At 35.7% G+C, this 19,991-nt stretch overlaps 1 protein-coding gene across 1 annotated transcript in view; it reads right to left on the bottom strand.

The window, feature by feature from the left end:
* Positions 1–9,628: 9,628 nt before the first annotated feature.
* Positions 9,629–19,991, bottom strand: part of LOC133191698 (TALPID3 protein-like) — a 70,824-nt gene continuing 60,461 nt past the window's right edge. The window contains exons 18-31 of the mRNA XM_061327433.1: positions 19,123–19,350; positions 18,328–18,542; positions 17,478–17,620; positions 16,697–16,923; positions 16,205–16,451; positions 15,832–15,989; positions 15,505–15,704; positions 14,367–14,587; positions 13,971–14,059; positions 13,623–13,806; positions 12,666–13,262; positions 11,255–11,428; positions 10,970–11,095; positions 9,629–10,570 (exon numbers count right to left, since the gene is read on the bottom strand). Of these exons, the coding sequence (XP_061183417.1) occupies positions 10,254–10,570; positions 10,970–11,095; positions 11,255–11,428; positions 12,666–13,262; positions 13,623–13,806; positions 13,971–14,059; positions 14,367–14,587; positions 15,505–15,704; positions 15,832–15,989; positions 16,205–16,451; positions 16,697–16,923; positions 17,478–17,620; positions 18,328–18,542; positions 19,123–19,350 (3,126 nt within the window). The 3' untranslated portion in view covers positions 9,629–10,253. The remainder of the gene's footprint in view (positions 10,571–10,969; positions 11,096–11,254; positions 11,429–12,665; positions 13,263–13,622; positions 13,807–13,970; positions 14,060–14,366; positions 14,588–15,504; positions 15,705–15,831; positions 15,990–16,204; positions 16,452–16,696; positions 16,924–17,477; positions 17,621–18,327; positions 18,543–19,122; positions 19,351–19,991) is intronic.

The raw sequence follows: 19,991 nt of genomic DNA, 5'->3' as shown, positions 1-19,991 counted from the left end.
TATTGACCAAACTTTACTGGATGATACATCTAAGGATGTACAATACTGGAGTTGCTTCAGATGCTGGATATGACCTTCATTTTCCAGATGAGTGCCCAGGTTAAAGTTTTTAGAGCAGGTCCATTACCAAGAAACTATAAGGCCTATTTGAACCAAACTTGCATGGATGATGCATCAAGGGGGTGAACACTCTTAAACTTTCTTCAGATACTGGATTTGAATGACATTTTCTGGATGAGTGACTAGTTTAAAGTTCTTAGATAAGACCATTCCCAAGTATCACATCTAGTCACTCTGCATGTAAGAACTTGTCTAGTCACTCTGCATGTAAGAACTTGTTTATGTATTTTATTTTTAGCTCTTCTTACACAAAAGGATGAGGATATGTTGTAGAATAAAATTTGCATGGGGATTTACCCTGGAGCAAAGGGCATGGTCTCAAGGTCACTTCAAAAATGACAAAAAATTACATTTTATTAAAATGTTGATATTTTGCTTACTATAGGGACTAGGATCATCAAATTTTGTCAGTTGATGCATCTAAGGACCTCATATCATTGACTCAAAAGTAGGTCATGGTGACCTACTTTTTTAAATTTTGAGGCCATTCTTTTTCAAAATGATTTAGAGGCATATTTTAAACAGTTTAAGGCCTATGATCATCAAACTTTGTCAGTTGATGTATCTTGGGTCCCCAGAGTATGTGGAATAAAAAGTAGGTCACCTTGACCTACTTTTTGAATTTTATGGCTAATCTTTTTCAAATCAATTAAGGTCATTAATTCGAATACTGAGAGGTTTAGAATCATTAAATCCTGTAAGATGATGCGTCTTGGGGCCATAAAACATATTTATTAAAAGTGGGTCACAGTGACCTATTTTTTGAACTTTGCAGTCATTCGATTTCAAAGTGTTTTAGAGGCATACTTTGGACATTTTAAGGCCTATGATCGTAAAACTTTGTAAGTTGATGCATCTTGGGTCTTCGAAAAACGTCAACTGAAAAGTAGGTCACCGTGACCTACTTTCCAATTTGTATGACTATAATTAAATATTTCAGGTACGAATTGGCTTAGAATCATCAAACTTTGTCAGTTGATGCATCTTGGGTCCTCGGAGTACATCGACTGAAAAGGAGGTCACCTTGACCTACTTTTCAAGTTATATGACTACAATTAAATATTTTGTGTACTTATTGGCTTAGAATCATCAAACTTTCTCAGTTGATGCATCATGGGTCTTCGGAATAGGTCGACTGAAAAGTAGGTCACCATGACCTACTTTTCAATTTATATGATTATAATTAAATATTTCAGGTACTAATTGGCTTAGAATCATCAAACTTTGTCAGTTGATGCATCTTGGGTCTTTGGAGAAAGATGATTGAAAAGTAGGTCACCATGACCTACTTTTGAAAATTTATGGCTTTAATTAAATATTTCGGGTACTAAGTGGCTTAGAATCATCAAAGTTTGTCAGTTGATGCATCTTGGGTCCTTGGAGTATGACAACTGAAAAGTAGGTCACCGTGACCTATTTTTGAAATTTTTTGGCTGCATTTAATATTTTCGGATACTATTTGGCTTGGAATCATCAAAATTTGGCAGCTGATGCATCTTGGGTCCTCGGAGTAGGTCGACTGTAAAGTAGGTCACCGTGACCTACTTTTCAATTTATATTACTATGATTAAATATTTCGGGTACTTATATAATTGGCTTAGAATCATCAAATTTTGTCAGTTGATGCATCTTTGATCGTTGGAGTAGAGCGACTGAAAAGGAGGTCACCTTGACCTACTTTTCAATTTATATGACTATAATTAAATATCTTGGGTACTAATTGGCTTAGAATCATCAAACTTTGTCAGTTGATGCATCTTGGGTCTTCGGAGTGGGTCGACTGAAAAGTAGGTCACCACGACCTACTTTTGAAAATTTATGGCTTTAATCAAATATTTCAAGTACTAATTGGCTTAGAATCATCAAACTTTTTCAGTTGATGCATCTTGGGTCTGCAGAGTTAGTTGACTGAAAAGGAGGTCACTGTGACCTATTTTTCAAATTTTATGGCTTTATTTAAATATAACAGGTACTTACCGGCTAAGAATCATCAAACTTAGTTGATGCATCTTGTGTCCTCAGAGAATGACAAGTGATAAGTAAGTTACCATGACCTACTCTCAGGTACTAATTGGCTTACAATCGTCTTGGGTTCTCAGAGTGTTTCATCTAAAATGTAGGTCATGATGACCTACCTTTGGAATTTCAAGGCTTTATCTAAATATACAGGATACTTAGAGGCTTCAAATAGAAGTGATAGGTTGTACAGTTTATTAGAAGAGCGATTCAAGGCCCTTGATTTCTCTTGTATTTTTTTTTCATATTCTGTTTATTGTAAAAATTTTGAGATAAGGATAAAAGTATGTCCTTAGTTCTTGCTTTTATTGGTCAAATTTTAACACAGGACGTTTTTTTTTTATTTTGCAAAAAAGTATATGCAGCATTTGACCTATGCCTGTCAAACTTAATGAATTCAAGTGTTTAGCTCAACTGAGCTGAAAGCTCAAGTGAGCTTTTCTGATCAACACTTGTCTGGCATCTGTCCATCTGTCTGTCTAAACTTTTCACATTTTTGACTCAGGTGAGCTTTTTGCCAATGGATATCTTATTCTAATATATATTTCTACTCTAGCAATTTTGAATTCACACAAAATATGTCTTAATGTAGTCTGCACTTCTTAATCAGATTAGGCAGTGAAAGCCAGTTGACCCCAGTGGATACTTTCTGTAAAATATTTTTGTAAGTTTTTTATTGTCAAATTTGTGAAGGTAAGTCGATTTGAACATCTAAAAGTGCCTTAATTTAGTTATAAAGCTCCTACTATTAACTCTAAAGTAGCCCTTAAATTTGCCTTTATTTTTTTGTGAAATAGCGCTGGACAGCCTGAAATTATAATTGAAATCCAGACAATTTCAGCATTCCTTGCAGTTTTAAAATGGACAGTTTTATAAATGGAATAATATCGACTAATCTTAGTGTGAGTTATCTCTCTTATCAGAGGGTCATTAAACTTTAATTTAATTATGTGTCTGTCTCTGTAAAGTTGAAAGGTTAACTTAAACAAGATGTATTTGCTAAACACTGATGTCCACTGGCAACTTATAGCGAAGTTTAACTTTCTCAAATGCAAATCAAGTATGTTGGTACCCAAAGTAAGGTCCTGTCTTGAGGAATATACCTGTGAAGTATGAAAGCCCTAGCAGCAACTATTGAATAGATATTTAAAAGGTTAAAGTTTTCCAAAATTAGGTCAAACTCCAAGGTCAAGGTCAATGGGCTATAATTCTATTGTTGGTGTCCAAAGGAAGGTCTTGTCACAAGGAATGTACATGTGAAGTATTAAAACACTGGCGCCAACTGTTCAAAAGTTATAGCCAAAGTTTAAGTTTTACAAAATTAGGTCAAACTCCAAGTTCAAGGTCAACGGGTCAAAGTTGTTGGTATCCAAAGAAAGGTCTTGTCAGAAGGAATGCATATGTGTAGTATGAAAGCCCTAGCACCAACCGTTCAAAAGTTATGGCCAAGGTTAAAGATTTTCAAAAGCAGGTCAAACTCCTAGGTCAAGGTCAAAGAGTCAAAGTTGTTGGTATCCAAAGGAATGTCTTTTCACAAAAAAACGTGATTTATGTACTTGTACGTATATACGGTAGTTGGCAAAATTAAAAACTTGAAAGCTATTTTGATATCAAAAGATTTTCTATACTTCTTGTGTAATCAGTTTCCGGAGTGTTCGTTTGGTAAACTAGGGGTTGATCAGATATAATGGGCATCACAAAGGACGTAATTATAAGACCCCCCCCCCCCCCCGACTATTTAAAAGAAGCGGAGATTTAAAAAAAAAAATCAGCCATTGAATCGTGCACATTTAAGCCCATTTTTAAAACTTACTTATTTTGATGCTGAACCTGAGCTAGACCTACTACCAGTAAACCAGAAGATATCTTGCTCCTGGCGTGTAAAAAATATTTATTAAAAAATATATATGTGAACTACTAAAACGTGTTGTTTTACTAGTTCGTACATTTTTTTTAAATAAATATTTTTCACACGCCAGGAGCAAGTCCCTGTGACTTAATCTTCACTCTATAGTTTTTAAATGTTGTCTTTTCAGAGAATGTGGAAATTCACATTTTACGCCAGGCACGTGATTTGATGTTCTATTTAATAGATGGAAATATCCATATAAGTATCGCAATTTTCGCGCTATTTTGTCTTATTTGCAAGGGAATAGACTTCGGGAATACCAGAATATAATGAATTGTTTTATTGGTAGAGATAAACACAGACAAATATCACAGTTTCCGCCTCTTTTATTGCGATGTAAACTTTGTATTTCCTAAAGTAGCAACGTCAATTAATTATAATTATCGTATTCTGATTGGAGGATTTTCTCTCCTACTGCTTCATTAACGATTGATTTCATAACACGTCAGTGCAGATTGATAACTTATTATACTTCGAATAGAATGCACTGTCCTCGAATTTTTAAGTACGTTAGAATAACAATACGTTGTTAAATGGAAATTACTTTCGTACTGTCCCTTACTTACTGTCGGTTGCTTATTGTTGGTTGCTCAATCACTGCTATTTGGTAAATATTAGCGCTCATTGCTAAATGCTACGAGGGGCCAGGGCACAAAGTGAGAAAAGGCCCGTTTAACGCGTGGGGGGGGGGGGGCACTTTTTCTGAGTATTGACGTTATGCGTGATGTTACAATTTCATAGCGTCACGGAAGTATTGACGTCATGCTTCTTATAGTGCTACTAGCAGAACTGGTGCCCTATCGCGATCTCTTTACTTTGAAATATGATTTTAAAAAATCAAAATAAAAAAAACTACTTGTAATAGCGCTTTCGATTTGTGTATGATAAAGCTGGTTAATATTCAAATTCCACTGCATGGACAAATTACATTGATCGTCCTAAATGTTTCGTAAAATATTGATTAATCGAGTGAATTTATCAACCTGACTTTCTTTTTGACCCATTGGATTAGCATATTATAAACATTTTATTAATTTTGTTATCGCTGAAAAAAAGAATTAGAATTTAACCCATGGAAAGACGGCTTGATCTTATTTTGCAGGTCGTTTTAGACTTTGCTACGGCTATAGTAAATTTTCCTTTATAGATGCTTGTTGCTGTAAGGTCGAGCACTGGCCAATTCAAGGATGTGGACGATTAATTACTCTTTTCTTTGTTTTTCTTGTATTTTAGCTTGTCATCAGAGTTTTTTTTTTTGGTAAGCCCCCACCCCTGCACTTTTTGAATCCGTTGCTACGGGCCTGGAGAAGGGGGATAGTGTTTTTAATTCTACGTTAAAGTAAAAATAAATCTTTAACCCCCCCTCCCACTTATTTGTCTCATGATTTATATCCATTGCCCACAGAAAATTTCACGAGAGTGGGCTCCTCAAACCCACCCATGTATTAGCAATATTATTCTTCCGTAATTAGAGTTAGAAATTTCAGCATACTAGTATCTTGCAGTTTTAAACTGGACAGTTTTATAAATGGAATAATATCGACTTATCTTAGTGTGAGTTATCTCTCATATCAGAGGGTCAATGAACCTTAATTTAATTACGTGTCTGTCACTGTAAAGTTGAAAGGTTAACTTAAAAAAAAAATATGTACTTGTAGGTATATATACGGTAGTTGGCAAAACTAAAAACTTTTGAAAGATATTTTAATATCTAAATTCTGTCTATATTTCTTACCAAATTCCTGAGTATTTGGAAAGAAACTTACTTAACAATACTGAAATGAAAATAAAGTTTGTTGAAAAATATAATTTTTAAACTGGATGGATCTTCATCAATTAGCTCACAATAATTGCTTATATTACACAAAGAGTATCTGTGCTTCACAAATTACACAGTCACGAGTGAGTTTAAGAAAAAAAGAAGCCCTTTCACAATATTTGGTCTGGTGTGCGCTCTTTTGAGAGATAAGCAGCAACTAAAACGCAGGTCCAATTTTCAATATAAATAATATAAAAGTCAAATTTAAAAGGCCTCTCACTTGAACATTGTGCATTCAGTTTCTGGAGTGTTCGTTTGGTGAACTAGGGGTTGATCAGATATAATGGGCATCACAAAAGACATGATTATAATATTTTCCCCCCGACTATTTGAAAGAAGTGGGAATTAAAAAAAAAATCAGCCCTTGAATCGTGCACATTTAAGCCCGTTTTTAAAACGTACTTATTTTGATGCTGAAACTAAGCTAGATTATAAGTTATCGGTTTCTTGACTTAATCATAGGGTCTTGCTCCGGGTGTGTAAAGAGTATTTATTAAAAAATATATATACGAACTACTAAAACGTGTTGTTTTAGTAGTTCGTACATATTTTGTTTTACTGAATATTTTTCACACACCAGGAGCAAGCTCTGTGACTTAATATTCACTTGAGTTTATAAAGTTGTCTTTTCAGAGAATGTAGAAATATATATGTAGTTTTTCACATTTTACGTAGGCACGTGATTTGATGTTCCATTAGGTGGAACTATTAGTATCGCAATTTTCGCGCTGTTTTGTCTTATTTGCAAGGGAATAGACTTCGGGATTACCAGAATATAATGAATAAGTGAATTGTTTTATTGGTAGAGATAAACACAGACAAATATCACAGTTTCCGCCTCTTTTATTGCGTAGATGTAAACTTTGTATTTCCCAAAGTAGCGACGTCAATTAATTATAATTATCGTATTCTGATTGGTAGATTTTCTCTCCTACTGCTTACTACTTCACGAACGATTGATTTCATAACAAGTAATTAGTTAGTGCAGATTAATAACCTAGTATACATCGAATTGAATGCACTGTCTTCGAATTGAGTAAATACTAAGAATGTACAATACGTTGCTAAGGACATACGCAACGTGGTTTGAACTTTATTGTCTTTTTCCCTGGAATTGAAGAGTTCCAACACTAAAAGAAACTCTTTGCTACATTTTAATGTCTATATATGCTATTATACACTTCTTCTAAAACAAGTTTGGATAAACAAAACATTTTGAATGTATGTTTAGTAATTTTTGTAAATTTTTCTTTGAATTATTCAAGAATTTTTATCAATTGATATCTTTTCAAAACCCCTGGTAATGCACGCTGCTATTTTTTCTACGAACATCTGATGGCACTATAATCTTAAATTAAGAATATCTTGAAAAATTATCAGTAGGTAAGGTACGTTGTGTATATCCTTAAATGGAAATCCCGAATCAATATTGCTTTCGTACTGTCCCTTACTTACTGTCGGTTGCTTATAGCTGGTTGCTCAATCACTGCTATTTGGTAAATATTAGTTGCTCGTTGCTAAATGTAGTCCGAAAAATCTGACGTTTTCCTGGCTTTTTTACGATTTTGATATTTTACGTGCTATCAAAATCGTGAAAAAGGCTGGAAAACGTCAGATATTTCGGACTACGCTAAATGCTACAAGGTGCCAGGGCACAAAGTGAGAACAGGCCCGTAGAACACGGGGGGGGGGGGGGAAGGAGAGGGGCTCTTTTTCTGCATGATGTTACAATTTCATAGCGTTCAATAGTTACGGAAGTATTGACGTCATGCTTTTAATAGTGCCACTAGCATAACTGGTGCCCTATCGCGATCTCTGTACTTGAAATATGAGCCAAAAAAATACTTGTATTTAAACAAACGAACAAATACTGAGCTTTCGATTTGTGTATGATAAAGCTGGTTAAATACTCAAATCACACTTGTGCGCATTTTGGTGCATTACGTTAAAGCTAAACGTCCACTGGACAAATTACGTTGAACCTCCTAAATGTTAAATAAAATATTAATCAATCGAGTGAATTTAACAACCTGGTATTCATTCTGACCCTTTGGGTTAGCATATTATAAACATTTTATTACTTTTATTATCGCTGAAAAAAGAATTTAACCCATGGAAAGACGGCTTGATCTTATTTTTGCATGTCATTTTAGACTGTAGACTTGTATTTTGCTATGGCTATAGTAAATTTTCCTTTAGATGCTGGCCCTCCTACTTTTTGTTGCTGTAAGGTCGAGCACTGGCAAATTCAAGGATGTGGACGGTCAATTAGTTTGTTTTTTGCTTGTCGGAGTTTTTTTTTTGTTTAACCCCCCTCTCACTTTTGAACCCGTTGCTACGGGCTTGGAGAAGGGGAATAGTGTTTTTTTTAATGCTACATAAATTCAGGGGTGTGAGCTCCTCAAACCCACCCGTGTATTAGTAATACAGACTATACTATGACAATAACATAACGAGCAACTGGAAACTAGCAATTACTGAACCAGTAAATTTACTGCCCCAAGTACCCCGTCACTCTGTTGTGCACACTTGTAATCGGAGGTAATGGGGTAGTCAGTGAACTGTTAAACATCCAATTCGTTAATCATTTATCGGTTAAAAAATGCTGACTACACTGACAAACCCTTATCTATACCCAGACAGAGACAGACGCAGTTATCAATTTATCATTAAATATTTGTGCAAACCACACGGCCTTGAAGATAAGTATTTCCATGGCCAATAGCACTATCAAGTACAAGAACGTGTCCAGGTTGTACTACTGCCCTCCGACATTTCATGGTCAGAAAAATACACTCGTGGCCTTTTCCAGCGTGACCATACGGAAAGTGAATATTGCAGTGATCGCAGAGGGAAAGAGAGAGGAGTGAGGACGGAAGGGACCCCCCCTTTTTTTTTAAAAAGATTTGAGGAGGGGGTATCCACTGTTGTGCAGAGAGCTTTGCAGTGACATACCTTGGCAAGTACATGTATATGCCCAACAATCCAACTTTTCCAATCCTTCTTAAGGCCAGTGGGTTTTTAGCGTCATCAGCCCAAAGGAAGCAAAGTACACCGTTTCCAAAACTCCTACTTTGGAGGGATTAAATTATGAGAAGAATTTAGTTTTATAGGAGAAAGAGGACGTACAATGGCTTTTTACAATGATTTTTTTTGGCATCCTCCCTTGGTTAATGTACAATGTATACTGAATCCAGGAAGGTTTATACTTGTATGCTATAATGCCAGTCAGACTTGTTTACCCAATAACCAGCCCCTACTAGTATTTAGAGTTGTGGGCCCCCCACCTGTTATACTTGAATACATAGACAATATGACACATCAAGGACAGGTCCAAGTGTATAGATCTATAACAAGGGTCATGGTTGTTTACAGCAATTGTACCATGTGTGGACAAAAACATCAAGTGGCAAGGTGTAAAGGTCTTGTAGAGTCAAATCAACATGTTGTGTTGAACTTAAAAATGTTGTTCAAACTATACTTTGCTGCTAATGACATTAATTTGCTTCTACCAATTAATAAACAGCTTGGGAAGGGCTATCTTCTCACAACTCATATGTTACCTAATCTGGTTTACATAATGAGACATATTCCAAAATGAGGTTGAAGAGATATCGTAAAAATAGTCTGTTAAGAGATTGTTTTATATTTATTATAAATGGTCCAAAGAACAACTAGTACACTGTTCTACAGGATAGTAACTTTACATGAGATAACTACTAATTGTACTGGGGTATCTTTCATCTACATGTATAGCTCAATCTTTAACAGGAAAAGGTCACATAATAACTTGATAACATGATAAGTCAAGTTAAATACAATTAAAATACTATTACAAGCAAACTTCAATATCTGGAAGTACTGTTGAAAAGCTACAAGATATTTGTATTTTTGAAATATTCAGAGTTAAAATTCTAATTGATGATTTGGTCAGAATCACACTTTTATTAAATATAAAAATTTGAGATACTGTGTTCAGTTGTGTACTGATGGTTGCTTCCTCCTTAATCACATTCAGCAATACATTACATGTATTATGATGTACATTTCTTACCACTACAAAAGAATCTAACCAATTAAAAAAAAAACATAAAACACAAAAAAAACCTCTACAGTCTGGACGGATAATAATTTACGCACATCACAGAAATCTGAGTGATTTGATCAGATCTGAATTTTCATACGGATATAATTACATTTATCTGCATTAAATATAGGTAAACTTTCTAAAATGTACAAATAAATAAAGTACATTGTAATTTGTAAAATAATAAATCAGGATATACAAAAAATATTGAGACTCTAGCATAAAACAGAATATATTAAGCAATTTGCATTCTAATTTACTTTTATAAATATTAATTCAGATTCCAAACACACAAAATAGAATTAGAGAAATTCAGAATCATCCATTGAGGGCAAGGTCACAGACATCTTCAGTGAATCAGAATCTGCGAGTCGTCGGAGTTCCGATTCGCTGAATGAGTCTGCAGCACCTCCTTCAGATTCAAATGAGTATGTCATTCCTAGAGATTTCTTGTCCTTGCTGAGACGGGTGGGACTAAGCTGTCTCTTGGGGTGCTCAGGGGAGGGAACTCTCCCAGTGGAGGACTGACTGAAGGTCTGGGAAAGATACCCAGATTGTAACAATTCTTCCATGTTCATTTGGTCTGGTGTAAAGGCTCGAGTTCCCTTGTCACTCAAACCTACCAAATAATTGATAATTAGAAACAGGTTACTCATTGGTCTCCCTTATCTGTGTTGTTTATTTTTTTTGTATACTTTTAAGTTATTGAAATATGGTTAAAATATTCAACTCAGTTTTTTTATAGTTATGGCTTAAAAACATTTCTGTATAATGTCCATTGGTGTTATCCAATGTGTGCAGAATTACATAAATACTGCCAGAATAAGATGCAATATACATGTGAATAGTAAGAACATGACACAGAGATACTGACTGCACTTATTCATGATTATGTACAGTTCTTGACCTATGTTTGCTGTAAATTTTGGAAATATCTTCAATAAGTACACATTCCGTACACTGAGAATCTTTCTCTCTAAATACAGTGTATAGTGTCAGTGATAATCAAACATCTTACTCTGTGAGCCCCTCTGTTCATCAGACCCAGGCAGTGGGTATGTCCTTGGTCCTGTCATGGTGACCGATTTATCTGGTAACCCTGGGGACTTGGTGGCTTGTGGGGGTTTCTTCAAGGCAGATTTCACTGTTAAGAGATATTTTTATTTAATGCTTCAATCAAATTTTCAAAAAGAGTTTCATATGTTTCACACGAAAATCTTTCTTGGCACATTACACTATTCTGTGGTTTGCTTTTTTAACTTTATCATTCAACAGCCTATTTTTCTTCCAAAATGACTTTTACCTGGAGACCTTCGTCCACTGGTCAGGCTCCCTCCTAGGGACACACCCCCTGGAGTCATGGTTCTGGTGGGGGTCCTTCTACTGGGGGTACCATGAGGAGGGGTCCTTGTTGTTTTCTTGGTTGTAGTGGTTGTAGTTTCCACGATATATCTTTCAACATCTCTGCCTTCAGAATCTAAACATGGAAAGGGGGACAAATTTTACAATCTTGAAAACTATCATAAGTACTGGAGAGGTTATCTATTCAGGGGTGTGCAATTAGCATCGCCCGACGCCCGGGGCTACCATTTTTTGGGGTCGGGCTAGTTGTTCTCTGCATGCAGGTAGCCCCTTGGGCTAGTAAAAATTAAAAATACCAATGTTATAAATGAAAATCACTACCGTTATTTTCACTTATTTTTTGCTATTAAATTCCCAACCAATGAAAAATTTCCAGGCAGAATGCTCCTATTGTTCGTAAATCTCCATAATCTTATCCATTTTGCAGCACTTCCTGACTTATTTACTTCCAAAAACGATCGTTTTTTTTCCTAATCCGAATTTCCTCCATTCATGTGTTTATGGTAAATAAAGGCAGATATCTATTATTTACGATCACTCAATCAACTAAAAGATAAGTATTATGTAATTTACATGTGCATAAAATATATTTCCAGTGTATTTAATAATTTAAGATTAAAAAAAAAAAGATTTCACTTCGTTTTAGATGAGCTAGTGCAATATGCACAGAGAAAAGGGGAAAAATAATTTATTTAAATTCATTTTTATTTTCTATCATAATTATTAATTTATAAATGATTCAATTTTACTAGTGAGAATAAAACTTTAATTTTAAAAAGAATTACCTTAAACCCCTGACTTATTCAACAATAATTTATTTTTTCGTAGTTGTTACTTTTCCCACCTACATTTGGGCTAGTAACTTTTTACTTGGGGCTAGTAACTTTATTGCTGCCACTAGCCCGTGGGCTAGTACTTGATTTTTTTAATTGCACACCCCTGGTCTATTATTCAAATTTTTGTTTTGTCTGAAGAATTTAAAATTTTCTTGCACATACATGTGCAATTACTAAGCTTGTTCAAAATATCATAGAAGAGAGTTATTTTGGTGAATGATAATTTTACAGATTCAAGTCAAAAAGTACATGTATACCATGTTATAAATGAGTTAATGATTGAAAGAAATCAGAGTTTTAATATCATCCTAAATTTATTAAAAACTTGTTATTTTTGATAATAAATTGATTTATCTAGATTCAATTGTAGCATATCCAAAATAAGCATTCTACCATAATTACCTACCATATGATAGTTAATGTAGATGTTTTCACCTAAAAATGGTGCTTTATACATATTGTTTCATTTTTACAAAAAATCTTATAAAAACATGCAATGTTTGGTGATAGTCTCACCCATTTCATATGAAACTCTCATGGGAGACTTTCTTCCACTTTCTAAACTAGATCTGAGAGGAGATCGCCTGCCCTGTTGGTCCCTCTGCGGGGAATATCTCCCATCTCGCTGGTCTCTGTGTGGGGAATATCTCCCATCTCGCTGGTCTCTCTGTGGGGAATACCGCCCATCTCGCTGGTCTCTCTGTGGGGAATACCACCCATCTCGCTGATCCCTTTGTTGCCAATCTCTGTGAGGGGAATCTCTTCCTCTTCTTTCATAGCCACCATACCCTCTCTCTGGAGATGCTCTTCCTTTGCTTGGAGATCTTCTACCTCCCTCATCATATTCATGTCCTCTGTGGGGAGATTTTCTTCCAGAAGTTTCACGATAACCAGGGGACACTCTTCCTCTACTTGGAGACTGTCTTCCTGTCTGGTCAGGAGACGGAGATCGCAATTGTCTGCCGTAGTCATATTTCCCATAATCCCGTTCTGGGGAGGCATATTTCCCATAATCCCTTTCAGGAGAGGCATGTTGTCTGCGGTGCTTCTTTGGGCGGACTTCTCCCATACTCCTGTCAACTGAGGCCCTCAACTGGTTTATACTGAGGTCACCTACATGTAGATTTAGGAATTCAAAATATTTCTGTGGTTAGTTATTCATAAAACAAAATAATTGAGATGAAATGCAATGGTGGTTCAGCAGGAAATTTAAGGGAAAAAATTTGACAAAAAATCTCAGTACTGTTGTAGATAAAGTCTTAACATGTATAAATAGACAGGTTACTGTTTATCTAAAGTAAAAAACTGTGGTGGTAATGTCCAAGTATCAAAGGTTAATAATAGAATTATTTCATTGCTCTTTTAACTACCACAGACACAGGAATGGATAAACTCGTAGGTAGTATAATTTTATAATGGAATGAATAAAAATAGTACACATTTATACACTACATTTAGATAATGTCCCCTTACCAGTGCTGGTGCCTGTGTAGTCCAGTATATCCGAGACCTGTGCTGATGTCATGTCCAGCTGTCCAGGGTGGATAGGACCATGCTGTAGTCTCGACAGTAACAAAAGTACAGGGTCCTTTTCTGGAGCAATGGCTGGGTTGTATTGGAATTCTCCCTCACTAATGGGAAATTCTGTCGACTCATCCTATTTCACAAAATACATGTATTAATTTCTACTCAATATAATCTCAAATTTTGCAGTAAGCAAGTACAACCCTGTGTATGATGATCCTTTACCTGTTCATTTTAAACACAAAAAGAAAAATGAATAGTTGAATTCAGATATGAAAACCATGTTCCCATACTCACAGGAATTTCTGAGGTATCTTTGAGTGTGCTTGCCATACTCTGTTCAGCTCTCAGCCTCAAAGCTTTCTCTAAGGCCCGCTGTCTTGTTACTGTAATGATAGATATCAATTAAAATCAAAGCGATTGCAAAATCATTTGTTGAGGACATAGTACAGTGTACTTATATCCCCCCATTCTTTTTCACAAATTTTTTATCAATATAAGAAAATCCTAATAGTCCAAATTGTCACAACCCCCACTTTTAACGAGGCCGAGTCTAATTCGAGTGTGCATGACTTTGGTGGAGTTTGGATTGCAGGAGCATATGCATGGTTTTAAATATAAATTGTAAGAACAGAAATGGATGTAAAATTTCTCTTACAGAGGGAAGAGTAAATAAGCATTACAAGAACCTACCTTCATCTATGGGAAAGTCTGCCACTTCTCCCTCGCTCTTGTTAAGAAGCCACTGTCCCTCTGACACACTCTGGTTAATGGTGTCCGAGATTGATGACTCCGAGACGCTCTCTGTAAGTGAGGGGGCGGGGCTAGGCTGACGGACAGGTGATTTTTTTCTCTTGGGAGAAGGAGATCTTCTGTCCTCCTGAGTTACATTGCTCTCTGGTGGTTGCATAATCCTATAACATATACATGTATAAACATAATTATATTTAATTATTTTTAATTTTTCCAAGGAATATGAATGATATTTTCCTTTATACATCATTAGAAATCTTGGTCATCACAAACTAAATAGGTGTTCCCAGAAAATCCTTATATATCATTATCGTTCACAGTTAAATGCCTGACAATTTAAAAAGTTTATAAAACTTCTCTAACAATATGTATATCCCTGAAACATATATCCAGTTGCAATGTGGACATATTTGACCAACCTATACTTGCCCTAACAGGATACACTAAAACCAATGGATGTTTGAAAATCCAACCAATGTCTCAGTAAATTTTTATGTTATAAATTTCTGTGTCCTTCAAATGACCTTGATTTATTGTCATGACACACTCTCCAACTGGTATTCAAAACAACTGTCATGACTCAAAAAATGAGCTTCAATAATGTTTCTCTACTACATTATTCAGAACCAACTTCCAGTTCATGTGACCTTGACCTTGTCAAAATGCCCTGAAGTCAGGGTCATGACTAACTTAACTTCCTGCTATGCATGAGGTATTTGTGCATGCAATTATGAATGCATTGACCAGATGAGAATTTTCAATCCTTCGTTAAATGATCTTTCTGAAAGAACATGAACATTAACAAGATTAAAAGTTGCACACAAAGAGAAAGACAGATGGAGAGACCAAAATGAATCTTCCTTTTGATCTTAGAGCCGAAAAAGCAAGTGTGCACTATTTTTCAAAAGCAAACAAACCCTATTTTTACCAACCTTCATTGAATATACATCTTAGTATCTTGCCAACTTACATAAATCTTAGAGCCGAAAAAGCAAGTGTGCACTATTTTTCAAGAGCAAACAAACCCTATGTTGACCAACCTTCATTGAATATACATCTTAGTATCTTGCCAACTTACATAGGTGCTGGTTGGTCTGGTTCCATTTCATCCCTGTATTCTGGGTTTTCCTCTGGACGGGGTGACTCTGGGTTTCCCCATGGCTGTGGAGTTTTATCTGTCTCCTCAGTAACCTCCTCTGGTTTCTTAACAGCAGTCTCCTCCTGGACCATCTTGGGAGGTTCCACTTGCTTAACCTCAACAGGGGGAGGTTCCACAGCCTAGAATGGTAAAGTTATAAAATCAATTCAATGATCTAATATTTTACACAGCATAAGTTTATAACACTTTCAGTACTACAAAATTAAACAATATCACCCATTCTTAATACCTCTGAGCTCTACCTACCTTAGGGGGAGATTCCACGGGTCTTGGAGTGGGTGGGGGAGGGGATATTGGCTTGATCTCTTGAGGGGGCTCCTCTTCAGGGATTGGGGTTGGTACAGGGGTCTCAATTTCATGCACTTCTGCTACTGACTCAGTAGTCACAGGGACAACCAATTTTTCTGTGAATTAAAATAGAATAAATACATCACTATGTTCTGTGATTTATGTCATTTCGATCCTGCCATATATGTTATTCATAACAACGACTTACATTTAACAAATAATCAGACATTGCTACTCATATTCTTTGTAATGTAATCTCAGTATGAAATCAAAATCAGTTTAAAATTCAGCACACAGCTGAATTGTTTTTTTTTATTGATAGCTGACGTACGTCTCAGGATTCTGAGCTCTTCACTGAGATCCAAAGATTCTGATATTTCTGACTCGGCCTCTTGCTGTGGTGGAAGTCTTACAGGCTGTGGGGGTGGTTCCACTCTCACCATCTCTCGCCTTGGGGAAGGTAGAGGGGAGAGCTCTGGTGTTACTGGAGGAGATACAACCCTGGTTGGAGAGGCTATGGGGGTGGCTTTTGGGGTAGGCTGGGGTGTCTCTATCTGGTCTGGGCTATACAAATACTCCTGTAAATAGAAAAATATCCATTAATTAACAGGTTTTAATACAAAAATGTTTATTGATATACAAGTTAATGCTTTAAGAAAATCAAATATATTAGTTATTCAGAACCATACATTCTTTAAACTGTTATATCAAGTTTAAGAAATAAAGGATTCCTTTCATATTCACAGTTTGCAATGTTTTTTTTGGACAAAATGTTCTGATATTTTCAAATTCTGTCAAAGACAGATATCACCTTTGTACTTACCCTTGGGGATGGTTCTGTGGTTCCCATTTTGTCCTCATCTACAGTGGCTGATAATTTGGGAACGACTCTCTGTTCTGTCTCCTTCTCATCCGATGGTCGCTGTCCCAACGCGGTGACCACTTTCTCCACCAGGACCTCGCGGATCAAACTGTTGACAAGGTCAGTGTTCACTGGCTGACCAACGTCCACAAATAACTGCATGCCAGCTCTGCCAATCGAGTCCATCACTAACAGGTAATAAAAAGAGCTCTTTAAACAACATATGCATTTTTACAAAGTTTATGTTGAACTTTACTGTACTGTCTCTTAGGGAGCTTCAGGTAGTCATTTTGTAAAGTTTTCTGCACTATACAATGCCAATTCAAGTATTATTTTATTTTTTTCTATAATATATAGGTCCCACCCACAGCCAAGTTTATAAAAATTCTGAATTCAAGTTTTTACCCAATAGTTCCTTTCCACTGTGGGAACAGAATTCAAACTATTTCCAAATCTTAAGATCATACAACTACCGATACATTAAAAAAAAGTAAAGGTGCAGCATTGCAAAGAAAGGCTTATTAAAGAACAGTTTTAGAAAGAAATTCAACATTCAAATTTCATGATTCTTTTAAAATTTGGGCAAAGGAAAAAAGAAAAATTACATTTATTCTGTATCATCATCATCATTGTACAACAGCAAAATAAAATAATTCTGCAGGCTCAGCTAAGTTTTTTAAAAAAAAGAATTGCACGTTTGTTATAGCATATCATGGTGAAAGCATGAGAATCCGTCACTCACCAAACATAGACTGTTCCTTGTCCTCCACCTCACTCTGTATGGAGTCCTCATCCACAAAATGTGGAAGACCAGGAGGAGGTTCCTCTTCCACCTCAGTTGGACAGAGCTCAGAAATCATCTTTGCCAGCAACTCCTGCTGGAGCCTGTAAATACATGTAAGTACATATTTGATGACAACAATATTGCTTTGTAAAATCCTTATAAAGTCTATGCTGCTTATATATCAATTACATGATATAATTATTAAATATATTTGGCTGAACAATTTTATGTTGTATACCGTATTTCCTACTTCTTTGGAAGAAAACCTAAATCCTACCGTAAAACATGCTTATAACGAAGTGCCAGGGACGGACGATTTTCCTTCGTTATAAGCATAATTCGTTATATCCATAGCTAACAATATATTTCAAACTTACGGGGAATGAAAATCACTTTGCTGTAAGCGTCGATTTGTTATTAGCATGTTTGCTGTAAGCATGTTTTACTGTATAAATTTATGTGAAAAAATTCTCCTGATTTCCTGCAATAATTCTGAGGAAAAGATTTATTATTCTTCTTCAGAGCAATACAGTCAGTCTGATCGTTCTAGAGCTGTCATGTGAAGGAAGACAATTCTTGATGTCTACCTCACAACCAGGGTGACAACTGTGTTGTTCCCCTTTAGAAGACAATAAAATGTCAAGATAACTCAGACATTTTAATAATTATAAATGTGGGAATGGTAAACAATAAATTCTAATGCAAGCACCCCTGGGGTGACAACCCTACTCAGACCTGATAATTTGTGATGGCTCCCTTCTAAACAGTCGATAATTGTATAGTGCTACATCTTTAGACTCTGACTTACCATTCTTCAGCCCTCTTCTCCAGATCATCCCTTCTTCGAATGTCTTCTGCTAAAACATCAGACACAACTGGGGCATTGTAATCCAACAGCCTTTGCTGGGGGAACACAGGTTGTCTGGACTCAATTGGGGGTGGGGAGGGAGGGTGGTACCCTGGCAGGGCAATGCCAGGAGCATCCTCTGGGTTCAAGTCTCCAGAAACATCAGTGAGGGTCTCCTATAAGAATTAATTCTCAATCCATTAAAGGTAACCAATAAGTGTAGTGATCAGTAAGCATGTAATAAATTTAGGATGTTGAATGATATTGTTAGATGACCTATCAATTTATCTTCTGGCAACTAACCTGTAACAATGTAAACTATTCAAACTAGAATTGACTTTCTAAGCAAGCAAAATCTTAAACTAGTCATACTACTGTTTATCTCTCTGAATAAATACATAAACCCAATAAATGCCCAGTCATGTAGATTTCATATTGAAAGCAATTTTGTATGTCAATAACTTACTCACAGCATCTGTATATTTTATTTAGTATTCAAACTACTTTGATTTAATGCTTACTATTCCCTAACAACCTCTTTGTAATTACATGTATTTAAAATCAATTATAACCTCCCCACAATTTCCAGTTTTGCAAGCACACTATCAGCTGTAGTAGGGGTGAGAAAAATAATCAAAATTTATTCATCCAAAGTCCTTTGAGAGGGACATTACAAGATTTGGAAAACATATGAATATGACAGAATCTATCAACAGGTTGAACTCTAATTAACAACTCTATAATTGTTCTTCAAACCTCATCTTCCTCTCTGTGGAAAGTGACCTCTAGCCTGCTTTTGCTGGGGGACTTCTGGGGGGACCTCAGCTGTACCTCCCCATGTTGTGTGGAGGCTCGACTCAGACTCACATTGTCTTTCTCTGGGGACAAGGACCGGAGTTTGTCTGGTGATGGAGATCTTGGGCGGGATTTTGGAATCGGTGAAGTTTCTGATATGTCAGTGTCTATATCTACACTAGGTAGAACCTGTTAAAATAGAAATTATATTACATGTGCATATTTTGTTTCGATTTGCTAATCATCATACAGAGTAGCTTACTGTACCAAAAATAAAATACAAATGGATATACATGTAAATGCATTAAGTTTCTTTGTGAATAACAATGACTCCATTTTAATTTTTGCATTAATTTTATCATTGTTGCTGTGACAGAAAGGTCTGTATGAAATCTAATACCAGTATTAACTGTCTAAGAATTATCCGAAATCTTAAACAGGTAATTTTTTCTCTTGTATTTAAAACATCATAACTTTACTGTGGGCATTTTTGATTAAAAGCATGGAATTTAAAATCTTACCGCTAGTTCTGAACAGGTAAGAAGAGATTCTCATATTAACTTCATAAAAAAAATGGGTAAAAATTTCAATTTGGCTCAACTTTTATCATTACAATCTGTACTTAGTTAAACCATAATTAATTTTCAGTGAAAGTTTTTAATTAATGGCACACAATTCAGATCTAGTGAGACAAATGGCTTAATGTGAATTACATGTACACTATATACTGTAAATGCATATATTTGGCATGTACAATATTTGACAGAAATTAATTTTTCAACAAGTTAGCATAGATCTGATTTAGTGCTCTCTGTATGTGCTAGATATAA

The sequence above is a fragment of the Saccostrea echinata genome, unplaced genomic scaffold (assembly GCF_033153115.1).
Source record: "Saccostrea echinata isolate AGI-Se365-2 ecotype Australia unplaced genomic scaffold, CSIRO_AGI_Sech_v1 ptg000024l, whole genome shotgun sequence".
Taxonomy (NCBI): domain Eukaryota; kingdom Metazoa; phylum Mollusca; class Bivalvia; order Ostreida; family Ostreidae; genus Saccostrea; species Saccostrea echinata.
This window is presented reverse-complemented; position numbering and strand designations above follow the sequence as displayed.